The sequence below is a fragment of the Heteronotia binoei genome, chromosome 21 (assembly GCF_032191835.1).
Source record: "Heteronotia binoei isolate CCM8104 ecotype False Entrance Well chromosome 21, APGP_CSIRO_Hbin_v1, whole genome shotgun sequence".
NCBI classification, from domain to species: domain Eukaryota; kingdom Metazoa; phylum Chordata; class Lepidosauria; order Squamata; family Gekkonidae; genus Heteronotia; species Heteronotia binoei.
This window is the reverse complement of record NC_083243.1, coordinates 147,149,225-147,168,510: the sequence shown is the minus strand read 5'-3', so window position 1 is coordinate 147,168,510 and position 19,286 is coordinate 147,149,225. Positions and strand designations below refer to the sequence as shown.

Genomic DNA, 19,286 nt, shown 5'->3' with positions numbered 1-19,286 from the left:
TTACTATAACCAAGGAACTAATCCTAATTGGTCTCAATCTCCTAAATGGGAAACTCATTTCGAACAAGGTTGTTCCATAGAAAAATCTCAAGGCTTATGTGGTTCCAGATGTAATAATTTGATCATTCCTAACATTAAAAACTCTTTAAGGGGGTAGTGTACACATTTTCTCTACATGTGTCCTTTCAAATCACATCATTTTATTGTGTAAATTATTAATGTATTTTAATTCTTAATTTTATTGTTAGAATTTTTATGTTGTAAGCTGCCCTGAGCCCGTTTTGGTGCGATAGGGCGGGATATAAATAGAATTAATTAAATAAATACATACATATAAGCCCTGCTCAAATACAAATCTATAAATGAATCATATGTTCCTGCTTTGTGTCAATATCCCTGATACAACCAGAAAAAACATTGTAATATTGCAGGGTTGTATTTTGTTGCAATGTGACATAAGAACATAAGAACATAAGAGAAGCCATGCTGGATCAGGCCAACGGCCCATCAAGTCCAACACTCTGTGTCACACAGTGGCAAAAATGTTATATACACACATACACTGTGGCTAATAGCCACTGATGGACCTGTGCTCCATATTTTTATCTAAACCCCTCTTGAAGGTGGCTATACTTGTGGCCGCCACCACCTCCTGTGGCAGTGAATTCCACATGTTAATCACCCTTTGGGTGAAGAAGTACTTCCTTTTATCCGTTTTAACCTGTCTGCTCAGCAATTTCATCAAATGCCCACGAGTTCTTGTATTGTGAGAAAGGGAGAAAAGTACTTCTTTCTCTACTTTCTCCATCCCATGCATTATCTTGTAAACCTCTATCATGTCACCCCGCAGTCGACGTTTCTCCAAGCTAAAGAGTCCCAAGCGTTTCAACCTTTCTTCATAGGGAAAGTGACAAAAGATGTGTATGATTCTTGAAACAAGTTTTACTAAATGTGTTAGTTGACATATCACAGTGTGTGTTTGTAACCCCGTTTAAAGCTATCTGCTCTCGTGGCCATCACTACCTCCACTAGCATGTATTTAATTTAATTACTTGTAGAGAAAGTTTTCTTTTGTTTGCCTGTACCTACTGTCCACAAACTTCATTGGGTTATCAAGGTCTGGTATTATGGGAAAGTGAGAAAAAGCTCCACCTATCCACTTTCTTCACTCTGTGCATGATTTTATAAACCTCTATTGTCCCCCTGCCCCAGCCATCGTCTTTATAGTCTGAGAAGTCCCACAAAGGAACAGAGGTATTACTTAAAGAAGATGCCATCCAACTGCCTCACTAGTTGGTTTCCTGTTCCTGATGTATTTGAAGAAATGCTTATTGTTTCTCTTAATATTTTTAGCAATCTAGTTTTCCAATTATTTTGTCTTGCTTTATTGTCAACTTATATTTGTCTTGCCAGGACCTGTGCAAGACTTGCATTCTATGAATTATACCTTTTTGCCTTTTATGGCTTCCTTGGCTGAGGTTGTTAAACACAAAGTCATTTCTGTTGATTTGGTAGTACCTTTCCTGACTTATAAATATTTTCTTTGGAGTCCCATGGTTTTTTTGTGCCATAAGGACAGTTTTGGGGGGAATTGCATTCTTCCAACAGGTTGTGATTGCTGTTTGAGCAGCAGAAAGCAAAATAGGGATGATGTCCCTCTTGGGATTGGCAAGAGGAATGGCCATCCAACCCTTTTAAAAAAGGTTAACCAGAGAAGGAGGAATTCTGAGACACAGGGTAGCCTTTTTGATGCCACATCCTTAATTGTTGAAGCTTGATAGTCTGCTTCTACCTAGTCTAATTTAGCTCTTCTTTTTCTGCAAACACCTTAAGCCAGGGCTTGTAAGATACAGCTATAGATTGGTGCTTGCTAGATCCTGGGTGGCTTGGTCACAGGCTTGATGGAATAAAGACTAATACCAATAGGAGACTGAAGTGTCATGACAACAAATAAATATGATTCTGACAGTGGTTCTTAACCTTTTATGGGTAGGGTCACAGACCCTTCTGAGAATCTAATAAAAGCTTTGGAACCCCCCCCCCCCCTCAAATGCAAATAAACACATGCAAAAATTTGCACACAGTTTATTTTATTGCATTGGAAATTTATTTCCTTCATATAGACAGAATATAAAAACAATTTATACAAAGATTTGTCTCTTTTTAATATAAAAATAATGGTCCTTTAAAAAAAATCTGGAATATATCCAAATTTGTTGTAGTTTGGACAAGAAAGCAGACTTCAGCTCAACAGTGAATTTAAATAAAGTTGCTGGTTTGGCTTGAATAAGAAGTTGAAATTGTGGAGTGGCATTTGACATGGCAATACATATGTCATTTTTGACTTTTCCTTTGGTGGCAACAATTGCTGAAAACTCTAGCTCTCAAAGATACTGCAAATGGAATTGGAGCTCCCATAGATCACTTTGTCATACAAGGGCAGGCTTCTGTCAAGGAACATCAGAATTCTCCAAGAGTCTTTGAGTTAAATTCATGTCACATCATTAGCTTTTTCCTCAAGTCAGTGAGATCATGAATTTTTAAATGAATTTTCTGCATCACTGATGCAGTCTATATTGGCATTGAATGGATGACAAATCCATATTTCAATTTTAAGGTTGTCTAAGCAGAAGTAACCTTCAAAAGAGCTCTGAAGTGTTTCCAAGTACCTGCAGACTTCTACTTTTGTCACTCTTTACTCCAGGTGGCAGAAGCACATCTGCTAGTATTGGAAAGTTTACAAAGTTGATCATCTCCAGTCTCCTCTTCCATAGTGGCAGCTTAGCCAGAAGAGCTTGTAATTTTTCAGCAGCATCCATAATGATAGCTACAAAACTGTAAAAACAGCTGCCAGGTAAGCCAAGTGAAGAATGAACTCATCCCTGCCAAATTATTCTGAAAGGGAGGTTTCCTTTTCAGTTTAAAAAAATGAAACTTCTGTCTGAAGTTTAGTCAAGAGCTTCAGAACATGTCCTCTAGAAGGCCAGCAGACCTTTGTGTTGTAGAAAATACCTTCATGTTCTGCTCCCATTTTTTGAGATTTCTTGAGAAAGCAGTGATTCAAGGTCCTGGCTCTAATGAAGAGGTTGACTTTCACAGCAGTAGACAATACTTCTTTTAGGATTGCTGGCAGAGTCTTTGATGCCAGTGCATGCCAGTTTAGAAAGCAATGAGTCATAACGACTGTAAAGTTTCTTTCTTCACCAGCAGCAGGTGTTCCATCTGTTCTGGACATCATAACATGACAACAATGATAACTGTATGTTCCCTGACCGTGTACAGTAGCATCTCATGCCACCCTACATTTCTATGGCATTAAATAAAACTGCAAAAACCTAGCTTTCCCCACAGTTTACATAGTAACAGTAACAGGAAGGAAATGAAAGGGGGAAACAATCATTTTTGTGCCTGGTTCACAGACCCCTAAAACCCATTTCAGGTTAACTTTTACAGTTTTTTGTAGTAGTAGTTACAAGACTGGAATATGATTAATCCAAGCATAATGTACAAGTTCAGTTAGTATAAAGATCATTTGGCTTACATATTTCTTTATAGTGTTTTATAAAATTAGTTACCCTTTTTAATAATAATAATAATAATAATAATAGCAGCAGCCATGCTTTTTGACGGAATGTATAAATGTTTCAACTTTTCCATTTGTTTTATGAAATTTATGGGCTCTCCATGGAAAATCTTTTGCCCTTGGTAGAGAGCAGTGGTTTTCATAGAATACTTCTCATCCACAGAAATATACATTATTGTGAAAGAAGAAGCCCAAATACCAACAGAGTGATCATAGATGTTTTGCTTTACAGTTTTTTTCTTGGGTTGATGGTTTGGGTAATACTGCTTACAAACATGGTTTTGCTTGGAGATACCAGAACTTGGAATTTGACTTGGCCCAAATGCCAGCCTTTGATATCATTCTTTGAAGCCTCTTGGGTGAAAGGCAGAGGTAGTAAACACCCCCATTTGCCCCAGCAGGTTGTGCTGAATCTGCATAGAATTCAGTCCAAGAGATATGCATAGTAACATTAGAGCAGAAGATATAAAACATTTTTGTAGGCTTTTTGTTTTTGTTTTTTCTCCTGGACGACTGTTTAGTTTGTCTAGTTTTTTAACAGAAAGCTGCCGGCTTTTAAAATGTTCTTGTAACATTTTAAAATGTATAATTTGATTATTTTATTTCTTGCTTGTTGGTAACTGAATCTCAACAAGAGTGAGCTATAAATATTTTAAATTTACTGTTTTTCTGAGTTCTGTGATCTGGGTGTGCCAAATGGCCTCCTTTAATATAAGGGTATGGATTTCTTAGATACATAATTACTTGGAAGTGAAAATCTCAGTAATCTTCGAGCATGTGCATATTGAAGAAAATGTAATATTTGTGACGTGCATGCACAATGTTTACAATGTATCTCATATTGGTAGGGAAAAGTAAGAGTCCAGTAGTACCTTAAAGACTTAACAAAATTTGTAGTAGGGTATGAGCTTTCATGAGTCACTACTCAAAAGTGCATTGTAATAAATGCTAAATAAAAGCTTTCCTGGCACCATTGTGAGTAGAATTTCAAAAATGTCAGGCAAGAGGGATTTGAGGGAAGGAGGAGCCTCAAGTTTATAGGCACCAGAAGGGCTTCTTTTGTAGAAAAAGCCCAGCAGGAACTCATTTGCATATTAGGTCACACCCCCTGATGCCAAGCCAACCGGAACTGCATTCCTGATTTTAAAAAAGCCCTGGACAACAGTCTTGATGGCTTAGAAACTGCTATCAGTTTTCTTAGGTGCAACTATGCATAAGGTCGTACTGAAGTTGTCATTGAAGTCAATAGGAGAGGGCTATGAGGACACCCCTAACATGAGTACTTTTCAGTTGTGATTTATTGTACAGAACCATTATTAGAAAAGGACTCAAGGGAGAGGAAATAGAACCTCTTCCATCATCACATCTGCTTTCTTCCTAATTTCGCCTAGTCCTCTCATTTCTTGCTTGTTTTGACCACTCTCTTTTTTAAAAAATTGCCTAGTTGAATGCTGGCTATGATCTCATAGGATCTTGGTCAGAATTTTTAAAAGTTGCTTACAGTGTGTGCACAAGTGCAGAATTACCTCTCCGTTTAGGGGGTCTTTTTCTCCTGTTACCTGAATGCTACCTAAAAAGGCTCTCTCTAACTGAAATTTTGTAAAACAGTAGGAAAAGTTCTTTTTGTTTGTGATTTGTTTGTTTGAGAGAGTCTTTACATTCTGTTCTGTTGCTGCATTCACAATCTACCAAGAACCAGACTGTGTAATGTACAGTAACTGTATCACAGGCATAGTAAAGTCCCTGAATTGTCTAGGTGATGTAAATTCATCTGAGAATTTTGAGGAAGGTCTGTATAGTTGCTCGGTGGCCAAACAACTCCAAGTTTTCTTGGAGGACATATCTATCCCTGACCCATTCCAGTTGAGTTTCTGCCTTGGCCATGGGATGCAGATGGAATTGGTTGCCCTCACAGATGACCTCCAGAAACACCTGGATTGGGGCGGGTTAGCGCTGCTGCTGCTTTTAGATTTGACAGCAATATTCAACATGGTCAATTATTACCAGTTGAATGACCATGTCACTGTGATAGGAGTTTGGGGGTCTGCCCTACTGTGACTTTCCTCCTTTCTCTGTGATTGGGGATAGAGGGTGGTGCTTGGTGAGGTCTCCCTGCAATACCCTCTTAAATATGGAGTGTCAAAGGGGGTGATTCTCTTGCCAATATTATTCAACATCTATATGCTACCCGTCTCCCAGCTGGTCCAGGGATATGGGGTAGGTTACCACCAGTATGTGGATAACACCCTGTTGTATTTGTTGATGGATGGCCGCCCAGACTCCACCCCAGAAAATTTGTCTAGTGCATTGGAGACCATTGCTGGGTGGCTGCAGCAAAGCTGGCTGAAACTGAAACCATCGAAGACAGAGGTCCTGTATCTGAGTTGGGGCAGGGGGCAACTGAGTCAGAAATCGGGCTCTCTGCCTTGGATAGCCCATTACTTGTTCCAGCCCAGAGTGTGGGGAGCCTGGGGGTGGTCCTGGATGCCTCACATTTTATGGAAGCCAAGATCACCACAGTTGCCAGGTCTGCCTTTTATCATCTTCAGCAGATCAGGCAGCTGGCTCCCTACCTCGCCCCCCAAGACTTGGTTGCAGTGACCCATGCAGTGGTCACTTCCAGACTTGATTACTATAATTCACTTTACATGGGCTTGCTCTTGCAGCTGATCCAGAAACTCCAGCTGGTGCAAAATGCAGTGGCATGACTGCTGACTGCATTGCTCGTGCTATGCCAATTGTACTGGCTACTGATTGAGTACTGGATCTGCTTCAAGGTGCTGGTACTGACCTTTGAAGCTTTGTACAGCCTGGGACTGACATACCTAAGGGACCGCCTCTCCCCATATGTGCCCCAGAGAGCTCTGCATTCTGCTAAGCAAGGTCTGCTGGATATTTCTGGCCCCAGGGACATCCATTAAGCTTCAACCAAGACCAGGGCTTTTTCTGTCCTGGCCCTAGCCTGGTGGAATATGCTCCCATGTGAGATCAGAGCCCTGTGGGACCTTTTTCCATTTCACAGGGCCTGTAAAATGAAGCTATTCTACCAGGCCTTTGGTTGAGGTGGCAGATGGCCAATGAAAAAGACAGCCTCCCGTGTTGAATCCACCATCTGTAATTATTACTTGCACATCCCAAATTGAACAAATTTTGGAGTTCAATGCCACCAGCTTTACATTGGTATGATTGCTTTAATTATGTTTTTAACTGTTTACTAATGTATTTATTGTGTTGTCAAATGGCACATTATTGTGATCTAAATCTGAAAGTTTATAACATGAACAGTAGAGGGCAGGTGGTGACAGTAAGCCATTTCAGAAAAGTCCCTATTAACAATTTTTAATGTTGTGAATAATACAGCATTTGTTCTGACAGGTTTAGGTCCAACAGCTTTGTTTTAAATGACTCATCAGTCCTTTGCTAATCCAGAATCACACAAATAAAACTGCACAAGCTTCATAGTCCTTTCCTGATCATGAACTATAACTGTTACTGCTGGATAGTTTTTCTCTCCAGGCAAACAACACTGAGATTATTATGACCCTCTCCTCTCCTCTCCTCTCCTCTCCTCTCCTCTCCTCTCCTCTCCTCTCCTCTCCAAATGCAACCTGTTGCCAATTTTTGCTTCCATGATTTTTACCCTTTTATGTGATTGATAGTCTTGCCAGAGGGAGAGGGTATTGTTTTCCCAAAGTTTTATGCCATACATAGGACTGTCCTTTATGATTATCTTCCTCAGTGCTAGGTAGCTGTTGAATAACTAGTGTTTCCTGTTATACATAGTCAGTTTGAAGATCATGAGACAATTCCTTGTATTCAAACCTGGTTTTGATGTAGAACTCTGTAGGCTTATTTTAGAGGGATAAAACCTACTGCTTGCATTTAGAGGAATTGGTGGTCTTGGGCATCCTCAGATCTGACACAGAACATAAATTGGTCCCATGTTCTGTAAGGAAGTTAATTTTTGTGAAACACTTCTCTGAATACAGTTAGAAAATTGTTTCCTGCCTTTCTCTTGAGAGTCTTTATTGCAAGAAAAGAAGTTGTCAGAGATAGCAAAGGAGCAAAGTGCAGTTCTCTGAACTGGAATTCAGTTTACACACTGGATGAGAGACAGAGGGAGAAGAACACCTCTTGAAAGTAGATGGTTTACCCCACTTCATGGCAAGTTTTTGGAAAAGAACTTGAAAAGTATGAGTAGGATTTAGCAGTTAGAATAATAGAATTGGAAGGGACCTCCAGGGTCATCTATTTCATCCCCTTGCACAATGCAGGAAACTCACAAATACCTCCCCCTAAATTCACAGAATCTTCATTGCTGTCGGATGGCCTTCTAGCCTCTGTTTAAAAACCTCCAAGGAAGGAGAGCCCACCACCTCCTGTTCCACTGAGGAACCCGTCTAACGGTCAGGAAGTTCTTCCTAATGTTGAGCTGGAAACTCTTTTGATTTAATTTCAACCCATTGGTTTAGGTCTCACCTTCTGGGACCAAGGAAAACAATTCCACACCATCCTCTATATGACAGCCGTTCAAGTACTTGAAGAAGTACTTGACCTCTCAGCCGCCTCCTCTGCGGGCTAAACATGCCCAGTTCCTTCAACCTGTCTTCATAGAACTTGGTCTGCAGACCCCTCACCATCTTCATTGCCCTTCTCTAGATCTGTTCAAGCTTGTCTATATCCTTCTTAAAATGTGCCCCAAACTGAACACAATACTCCAGGTGAGATCTTACCAGAGCAGAGTAAAGCGATACCATCACTTCATGTGATCTGGACACTATACTTCTGTTGATACAACCCAGAATTGCATTTGCCTTTATAGCCACCACATCACACTGTTAACTCATGTTCAGCGTATGATCCACTAAGACCCCTAGATCCTTTTCGCACATACTACTGCTAAGACAAGTCTTCCCCATCCTAAGGCCATGCACTGGATTTTTCCTACCTAAATGTATAACTTTATATTTATCCCTGTTCATACTCAAAGTTGTAGTTTTATTAGTTCATATTCTGTAGTGGTAATTCATTAATTTCTGTGGCACTCTGTGTTCAAGTAGAAAACTAGCCTGGTATAAATTTAATTCTTATCCACCTTATAGAACATGTAACAACATATTAAAAACAGAAAAAGACATAATTGATAGAAATGCTGTCTCCCTACAGGTTTAATGTTGAACATATTACTGAGAAGTGTCTTGTGCTATATGTGCTTCCCTTATCCAAAAATCTAAAATGACTGCAGCTTCTTCATATCTGGCAAAATGAGAGGCTTCAGACTAATGTTCTAATAATAAAACAATAGAGAACCTGTAAAGTTTGAAAGATGGATAAAAACATCGTCTTGTTGATTGTTGTTAAAAGATGAGATATAAGTAGATCTAAAATAACATGGACAGCCAGTTAAGAATCTTGTCCAATAGTTAACATCTGGCCAGAATGGCATCTTTATTTGTATTGCTATCCTCTTAATCCAAGACTGTCTGCCACACCAGCTGTTAGAAGAATGAAGGAAGCATTCTAGTTGTTTGTTTAGCTACATCCAAGAAATAATTTCAGTAGATTTAAGACCTTGTGATCCATTTTTATTACAATATTTAAATTTACAGTAACTCTATGAAAATCTTCCTATTTAACGATTAAAGTCATATAAAGTATTAAATTTGCTAAAACTTAGCATCCGTTGTTTAAGCCAAACCCAATTAGTAGGCACAAAATAAATTCAAAATTTTTGCAATTTTTCCTTACTCAATAACTGCTAAACCTCTCTGCTCAATCTGTTCTTTTGTGGTTTAGCTCATATACCAGGGGTGTGATGCCAGGGCACTGTTGATTGATATGAAACTGAGTGGTGCAGTGTATGAGAGTATGCTTGGTGGAAGCTACAAGCATTAGAAGGCAAAAATCCCTGAAAAAGCCATGGGGAATCTTGCCCTCATACTACTGCATTCTGAACTTGCTAAAGCTTTTGTACTGTCCACAAGCATGGCAGGAAGGCATGAATAAGCATAAATGGGTTCAAATGAAATAAAGGGCTGCAGTCTGAAACAATGCATACAGGCCTTTCCAGGCATTACGTTTGACCACACATGGGGAGAACATGCTACATACAATCCTCCTAATGCATACAGTGGCCTTTATTCCTGAAAGGGACAATGTATGTATTTATTGCCTCAGTACGTATGTACCAGAACCTGAAAAGGGCTTGGATGTGTCTTTGTTTTGCGTATGCATCATGTTAAGTGTTCTTATGTGGCTTCAGGGAACTCTTAGTTTGTAGACAAATAAATAATGTCTGTGAGAGTTGTTCATGTGAAATGGTTTTGAAAACCTCTTTCTCTCTACAGTCCTACTTTGTAACTGACTATGACCCTACAATTGAAGATTCCTACACAAAACAATGTGTAATAGATGAGAGAGCAGCAAGGCTGGACAGTAAGTCTGTTTTTGAAACATGCTACCTCCTTCACATGTGTAACCTATCTTTTTTTTCCAGAACCTCAAAGTGATTTGCATATTAGTGGAGCAATCCTATTTTTCTATCATGAAGTGTAAGGTAGTTAAGACTAGAAGAGACTTACTGTCTCAAGGTCACTCAGTACCCAAGGTGCAGTATTGATACTCCCCAGTTCAAGTCTAATAGATATTTAAGACTGGCTTTCATGCTGGCTCATTATAAAATTTCCATTGGTGACACTTTATTTTGCATTTTTAACATCCTTTGATTTCTTGAACTATTTAAAGTAATTTGCTGTGCTTCTTGAAAGCTGATCTGTGCCATATTTCTCAGCCCTCCCCCCCAAATATTTTTACATGGGAATTATTTTTATATTGATAGCTTTATGTGAGGAATCTTGGACTGTAGTTCTTCGTGCTTGTGTATCAATCTGCCCTGTAAGCTTGCTTCCAAAATATATTGTGGAGGATGGCAGGGGAAAATGTTTCAGTAAATATGTAGCTATCCATTTCATCATACTTCATTGCAGAAAGGCAAGTTAATTTTTCAATGTCTTAGTCCTAGATACAGCAGGCCAAGAAGAATTTGGAGCCATGAGGGAACAATACATGAGGACAGGAGAAGGCTTTCTGCTCGTGTTTTCAGTCACTGATAGAGGAAGGTAGGCTAAGAATAAGTGAAATATGTGCCAATATCTTACCATATTTTTGTGCAGAAACAATAGCTAGTATGCTAGGAATTGTCATTTGAAATGTATTTGATAATATCTTTCAGAACCATAAAATAATATGATTGCATGAGGGTTTTGGATATTGTCTAGTTCTGCCTTCACACGCTGTTTAGAGAATGCAAACTATTATTGCATGGTAAGAAGAAAGCATTGCATGGTCAGAAGAAAGCCAAACAAGCTATTCGGCATATCTAAAAGTAACTCTTTCGATCCTGTTCTATGTTTATTATAAAATTAATTAAATAAATGAGTTTAAGGCTCTGTATCTGGTCATAAATTATGAAGAACAGTTGTTAAGCTGATAAAGTGTGGGCTGGGAAGCCAGTCTAGGGCTGAAGCTGAACTGTTAAATTGTCACAAGAGTGCTTGTGAATGCTTCCTCATCCTTTTGGAGAGGAGTGACAAGTGGAGTGCCTCAAGGATCTACCCTGGAACCTGTTTTGTTCAACAACTTTATTAATGATTTGGATGAAGGAATAGAGGGAAGGCTTATTAAATTTGTTGATGATACTAAATTGGGAGGGGTTGCAAATACAGTAGAAGACAGAAACAGGATGACCTTGACAGGCAGGAAAACTGGGCTAAAACCAATAAAATGAATTTTAACAGGGGTAAATAAAGTTCTGCATTTAGGTAGGAAAAATCCAATGCATTGTTATAGGATGGGGGAGACTTGTCTTAGCAGTAGTATGTGCGAAAAGGATCTAGGGGTCCTAGGGGATCATACGCTGAACATGAGTCAACAGTGTGATGCGGTGGCTAAAAAGGCAAATGCAATTTTGGGCTGTATCAACAGAAGAATAGTGTCCAGATCACGTGATGTGATGGTATCGCTTTACTCTGCTCTGGTAAGACCTCACCTGGAGTATTGTGTTCAGTTTTGGGCACCATATTTTAAGAAGGATATAGGTAAGCTGGAACGGGTCCAGAGGAGGGCAGTGAAGATGGGGGGGGGGTCTGGAGTCCTATGAAGAAAGGTTGAAGGAGCTGGGGATGTTTAGCCTGGAGAGGAGGCAGCTGTGAGGCGATATGCTCACCATCTTCAAGTACTTGAAGGGCTGTCATATAGAGGATGGTGTGGAATTGTTTTCTGTGACTCCAGAAGTTAGGACCAGAACCAATGGGTTGAAATTAATCAAAAGAGTTTCTGGCTCAACATTAGGAAGAACTTCCTGACAGTTAGAGCAATTCCTCAGTGGAACAGGCTTCCTCGGGAGGTGGTGGGCTCTCCTTCCTTGGAGGTTTTTAACAGAGGCTAGATGGCCATCTGACAGCAATGAAGTTTCTGTGAATTTGTTGTTGTTCAGTCGCACAGTCAAGTCCGACCCTGGAGGTCCCTTCCAACTCAGAAATAATTATGTTCTTAATGTGCATGTCATAGTATCATATCCTATGATTCTATGACATGCACATTAAGAACATAATTATTTCTGATGCTTTTTGAGGTAAATACATACACTGTGGTGCATGGAGTCTTTCTTATCCTATTTGGTGACAGGCACTCAGTCAGTAATAACCCCCCCCCCCCACTGTACTACACAAGGAAAGGTGTGCTGCTGTGAATTTAAACGAAATACCAAGATTTTGTAATATTTTTATTTATCTGGGATTTATATCCCGCCCTTCCCATCGAGTGGCTCAGGGCGGCTTACAACATATATAAAACTAACATAAAAGTATAGTATTATTCAGCAGGTATTATAAATATATTTATATTATAAATATAGGTATTATAGGTGGTTAAAATATTAAAATATTAAATATTAAAATATTAAAAATCATTTGAAGCAAACTACACTCCTGGCAAGTCTCTGGCAAAAAGGATGAAAACTGGATGTTTGTGGGCCTGGAAACACACCCTGTTCTTATAGGTGTTACTAGATGTTCATCTGGTTGGTACCTACAACCCTGCAGCATTAAAGTGCTGCCTGACCAATTATAGCTGTTCAAATTTCAGTATATGTAACTGCATTTTTTTTAAATATTTTTAAAGTCTTGTGCATGTTATGAGCGTGCAGGAGTAATTATTTTGAAGTTGTTTTCTTCTATCTTGAATACAGTTATGTTGTTCTGAAGATGTTGGTTTATGGATTGAATTTTTGTTGTTCTACAGTTTTGAAGAAATTTATAAGTTTCAAAGGCAGATTCTTAGAGTGAAAGATCGTGATGAATTCCCTATGGTTCTTGTTGGTAACAAAGCAGATTTGGACCATCAAAGACAGGTAAGACTTTGGCAATTATTTGATTGTATGTGGGTAGAAGTTTCGTGGGGGTTTTGTATGTGGGGTTTTTTATATTCTGATTTCTTTAATTGGGCTTAGCCTGTTGAAGATCTTTCCATAATCATCTGGATTTGGCAGAAAGTTGTGCTTTCCACATTGATACATATTTTCCATGTTGCAGTGGACTATTTCCATTGTCTAGTGCCTGGATGCCATAATGTGTATGATGCTCTCTGGTAATGAACCCTTTGGTAACGGTGTTTTGGCTATCGAAGTGCCTTGTTTTCAATGGATGGTTTCCAAAATGAAGGTGTCTTTAACTGAAATAAAGTAACAGATGCAGATTGTTTGTGGTACAGGAAATGAACCTTCCTAAATTGTTGAAGCATTTTTATATGATTAATCAACTTGTGAGTAAATGCCATAAGAATGTGTCCCAGGTCAAAATCTAATCTCTTGTAAGCCTGGAATAGAGGTCCATTACATCATTATCAAAGCATGAGCATTCCACCTCATCAATTATACTTCCAACAGTAGCTATACCAACAATTGCATGTTAGTTTAGAGAGTGCTCAGAGGACACTGTACTGTTAATAGATGTAGCACTGTATTTCAGCAGAGTGGCATTTTCTGTTTTAAGTGCAAGAAACTGCTGATTTTATGAGCAAATATGCACTATTGGATTTTCAATTGGAATAGATTGCAATACCCAAACAAACAATTGACTCACTTATCACTTTAAAGTACTTTAAGAGTTGGGAAGGTATCAAGGCTCTTTCACAATCCATTTTATGGCAGTGCTGAACAATATCTTTGTACCATGCTTCACTTTGTAAAAGTAGCTGAGTTCTTTATGGTACACATCCAGCTGTCACCAAGAACAAATAGCACAGAGGACAAAGTTATATAATTTTAGGGTGATTTGAATTCTTTTTGACATATACTTACAGCTATAGTATGAACTACAACTAGAAATAGTCAAAGGCCAAACAGTCCTAAGCACAGGGCTCTTCCTGTTTTTGTCTTTGGACAAGTAAAGAACCAGTAAAACGGCTGTTGAGAGAAATGCTCCATTGGATGCATTTATCTGAAATCATCATGGCTGCCATTTTTGTGGATATTCTTTCAATATATTCTACAATACTATGCCAAACAATTTGATAAATGGCGTAGGAAAATTTCAGAGTTTGTGTGGGCTGGGAAGAAGCCAAGGATTAAAATGAAAATCCTTTCAGATGCAAAAGAGAGAGGTGGATTTCAGCTACCAGATATAAAATTATATCATGAAGCAGTTTGTTTAGTATGGATGAAAGAATGGATAACGCTGTTAAACAAAAAACTTTTAGTGTTGGAAGGCCACGGAAATAAATTTGGCTGGCACGCATATTTGTATTATGGAAAAAAGAAGATGGATGGTCTTTTCTCTCACCATTATATAAGGAGCAATTTATTAAACACATGGATAAAATATAAGAAATATGGAGATGAGAGAAAACCTTTATGGATTGTGCCAGCTGAAGTGATAAAGATAACGGATAAGATAGGCGAAGAAAAGTGGATGTCATATAATCAATTATTAAAAATACAAAGTGGGAAAATAGAACTGAAAACTGCTGAAGAACTGAATCATAAATATGATTGGTTTCAAATGCAACAAATAAAAAGTTTGGTGGAGAATGACATCAAAACTGAAGGAATAAGGAAAGAACAAACAGAAATGGAAAAAGTTCTGCTTGGAGATAATGAGAAATTAATTTCAAAAGTATACAAATTATTCTTGCAATGGTCTACAGAGGATGAAGTAGTGAAATCTCAAATGATAAAATGGGCAATTAATGTAAATAAAGAAATAAAGATGGAATCTTGGGAATATTTGTGGAAGAACTCTATGAAACTGACAACATGTCAAAGTATTAAAGAAAACTGTTATAAGATGATGTATAGATGGTATATGACTCCTAAGAAATTAGCAAAGATGAATAAAAAGATGCCAGACAGGTGTTGGAAATGTAAAAAGCATGAAGGTTCTTTCTACCATATGTGGTGGACTTGTGAAAGAGCTAAAATGTTTTGGCAGATGATTCAGCAAGAGATTTCTAATATCTTGGGATATGAGTTTAATAAAGTTGCAGAGACTTTTCTGTTGGGACTACATATGGAAAAATTTCCAAAAGAAGACAGAACTTTAATATGGTACTTGCTCTCAGCTGCTAGGACATTGTATGCGCAGTTGTGGAAGCAAGAAAAAATACCAGAGAAATGGGACTGGATTATAAAAGTTATGTCATGGAGTGAAATGGACAAATTAACAAGAATATTAAGAGACTTTTTAAGTTGGAGTGGAAGAAGTTCAGAAGATACGTAGAAAAAGAGTGGAAAATAAAGGGACATTGCACAATCTTTGATAATGATTAAGTTTTTAAAACAAGAGTATAACTTTTGGTTTTTTAATAGTTAAGGGTACCTTTAATATTTTTTTTTAAGTAAATAACACTGGCGGGAGTCAAGTAATGGGGGTAGGGGCGGGGGAAAAGTAAGATATGGGGTAGATAATTTTTTTCCTTTTTTAAGTTGTAAGATATTGATATAACTTTGCTACCATATGTTACTAATAAAATTGTTTATAACCCACAATATATTCTACAATACTAGAAATCATGGGAGATGTTGAATTGCTTCCCATACCAGTATCCCCTTTCTTTCTTCTACAAGGTTTGAAAAAAAATCAGTTTTATAACAATGAAGGATGTACTCTGTTATGGTTATTTCTGCCTGCTGATAATGGTTAAGTGCTAAAGTTAAAACCATTTTATTTATTAACTTTATTTATATCCTACTTTCTCACTGAGACTCAAGGAGGATTACACTATATTAAAAAATGTGGTCAGAGACCATAAAATGAACTATGCAAAAGGATTAGGATTACAAAAATTAGAAAACAATGCAGAAAAGCATGGCATAACATGAACAGTGCAGAAAACAGAATCACGAGCAAAATGGAATTATGGTGCTAATTTGAAGCTTTAATGACTTTGGAATGGAAAGTGTCTTGCATATTTCAGTAATTCATCATTTCTCAGTTGTTTGATGTTTACATTTTAATACTAGAGATTATATTATTCTTTATCACTGAGGCATTATGATTGTTTGCCTGAGAACCAACAGGTGCTCATAGCATTTCTTTGTATCATTTTTTTAAAAATGAATTTTTAAAAAATTGAATTGACCTGAAGATAAATAAATCTCATCAATCTATGTTTTTATTATTTTGCTTTGTAAAGCATTGAGATCTTTGGGCTCAGATGGAATAGAAATGCAGTGGAAATCAATGTGCAGAATTGCAGTGTACAAAGAATGTTACTCACCACTGATTAATTATCTCATCTCTTCTTATTTTAGGTAACACAAGAGGAAGGGCAGCAGCTAGCAAGACAGCTTAAAGTAACATATATGGAAGCATCAGCCAAAATACGACTAAATGTAGATCAAGCATTTCATGAACTTGTCAGAGTTATAAGGTAAGACTTGTATTGTGAATAGATGAAAATGCATATTTAACCAAAAATTCCTGAAGCTTCTCTTAAAAATTGGTGCCAATTTTGCTTTGGATTTAGTAGATACTTTAAAACAACTTGGTTTGGGCAACTCATTCTTATTGATTTTGTATATGTTATAGCTGAATACTATTATGGAGTTTTTATTTTCATTTTTTTAATATGTTGTAACAAGATCTGAAATCAATAGCCATGCTATTTTTTAAAGAAAAAAGTTCATGCACCATCTTCACATTTTATCAAAATTATATTATAGTCTTCCTAGTTATTCTTGCCGAGAGTCTTAGCATGAACTGCCCTATATAGAGTCAGTATAGATAATAATGAATTATAGTATAGCTGTAGTACTGTTCCTAAATTGGACTTTGTTCCACTTAATGGTACCTTTATTTTATTCAGAATATTCCATTTTGATGTTTTTAATACATATATTCCAAAAATACTTACTTGACTTACTGTGCTGTTCCAAAGGGAACTCTACTTCTTTTCACAGGCAAGGATTCACTGCCATGTAAGCATGAGCAAGTAGCTTGCTGTGCTTAAAGTTAGAATTGTATTACCAACAAATTTTCCCAAATGCATGAATTGCACCTCTGAAAGCATCAATTTGGCTTAACCCATAGAAGTTAAAATGTTCACTTCTCTCCATTTGGATTCTTTTACCCAGCTGTGCACAAAGCAATAATATTTTACAGATTAGTCCTGCAGCTCCATAGACTATTGAAATTGCCTGTGACTAAATCCTGCAGTTACCTAAAATTTGTCCCTAGTCTAGAAGGCTTTTTTAATAAAAGAAATGTAGCCAATGGAGCACTAAACTGAGTGTCTTATATCTGGATATATGCTGGACTAGAGCCTAAATTTAATGTGCAGTGTTTTGTTTTTCATAGGAAATTTCAAGAACAAGAATGCCCTCCTTCCCCAGAGCCGACAAGGAAGGAAAAGGACAAGAAAGGATGCCATTGTGTCATCTTCTAAGAATCCTCTTAAGCCAAGCTATCAACTGCCAGATCAATGAATTCTTTCACCTGTGTTTCTGTGTCTCCCTTGGTGTCTTGTCTAGTCTTATACGTGCATGTTGTATAAATGGTCACCAAAATAGCCTTAGTCTGAATGAAACCAGCTGACCCAGTCCTAGAAGACAATTTGGTCATCTCAGGTCAGATGTCAAGCACTAAGGCTTCTTTTAATATCCTACTTTTTCCCTTGAAGAAGCTTGCACCTTGTGGAGTTTTATTCACAATGGAATCAAAACAGTCTTAGAACAAGGTATTGAAGTCAAGCTTAAAAGTTGATATATGAGTATTTCCCCCCACTTGTGATGCCTTTTGTTAATCACACTCGAGGGAGTCCTCTAATCAAAATATAGAGTATTTTTTTAAAATGGTAAATTTGTAGGTTTACATATTGATTAGATTAAACTTCAAATTTCAGCTTGCCTTACAGGAAGCCAATACACTGAATTCCATTGTCAGTAAAGTTTTATGTTTCAGCTCTTGTTTATGCTGCAGCTTTTTTTAGTGGTCAGCAATCTACTGTATTTATTTTATGGTTCCAGTAACAGCTACAGGATTATTACTGCAACTATATGGCCAAATAACCTGGAATAATTCTGGATTTGGGCATTTCAGTTAGAAGATTTTTACATCTTGGGTTTGGAATAAAAATTATTTGTCTTCCTTTTGAATTCCCAGGTAAGTGATTTGAGAAAATTGAACCTGTAGCTGTTTTTGTTTTCATATAATGTAAAAAGATGAATTTGCTCTTTTCATTGTCAGATGATTAAATGTTTTTGCTATATACTTTTATACATTATTTTCTTATCAAACTAGTTAACAAGTATTTTTATATGTTTGTAAGCAAATATGCTTTCATAGCATAACTTGTGTATATGTAAAGATGAGTATTTAATTCTCACAGTTCACATTTAACTGACAAAAATTAATTCAGGATTTGCAGAACTGTGGGTAGAATCTCTCTTCTGTTCTGGTTGAATCCAGCAATGGCCAATCTTCTGGCTGCCCAGTATATGTTTAAACTATCATGTTTTTGAAATTGCCTTCCGTATCCTTTATAAAAGACTGACCATTATGTGACTGTTAAACTGTACAAACTTTTATCTATTTGGTTCAATTGTGGATGGATGTTTGACTCTGAATTATGCAGACTGTGGCTAAATGATTATTTAGGATTATTCTGTGAAACTGAATACTAAGTGGTATTTTCGCTGTCACCTCTACTGAAAGTGAACAAGAGTTCTATATGATTCACTTTCAAAACATGCCCTTGTATAACTTCAGGTGCTAGAATTAAAAGTGATATGATTATTATGGAAAGGGTAAAAATTGCCTTTGTGTTTTCTTTCTTTTTTAAAAAAAATCACATGTCTTTTTCCCCTTTGGCACTCAATCTGCAGGGTTTGTGGATAAGGACAAATCCATATCTGAAACTGCAAAGAAGCAGCACTAGTACTTATATTTTCATGCTGTCTTGAAAGTTGGAGGATCAAACCATAATGAATATACCTGATATAAAATAAATTGTCCTGCTAATTTAAACACAGATAACATTTAAATGGCTCATAATACTACTAGCCTTGACTTAAGAGACATCTCATGCTGAAGCAGGCTTCTGCATACAAATTCTTAGCTGGGTAAGAAAATTGGGCCTGGTCTGCAAATGCAGAAGAATCCAGTGGAAGCATAGAAATATGGGAAATCTAGATATTGGATATTGGATT

General features: G+C 37.3%; 1 protein-coding gene across 1 annotated transcript in view; it reads left to right on the top strand.

Annotated features, from left to right (window-relative positions):
- Positions 1-18,891, top strand: part of RRAS2 (RAS related 2) — a 75,059-nt gene extending 56,168 nt beyond the window's left edge. The window contains exons 2-6 of the mRNA XM_060261735.1: positions 9,931-10,018; positions 10,599-10,701; positions 12,884-12,992; positions 16,392-16,510; positions 17,437-18,891. Coding sequence (XP_060117718.1) covers positions 9,931-10,018; positions 10,599-10,701; positions 12,884-12,992; positions 16,392-16,510; positions 17,437-17,524 — 507 coding nt within the window. The 3' untranslated portion in view covers positions 17,525-18,891. The remainder of the gene's footprint in view (positions 1-9,930; positions 10,019-10,598; positions 10,702-12,883; positions 12,993-16,391; positions 16,511-17,436) is intronic.
- The last annotated feature ends 395 nt before the right edge of the window (positions 18,892-19,286 follow it).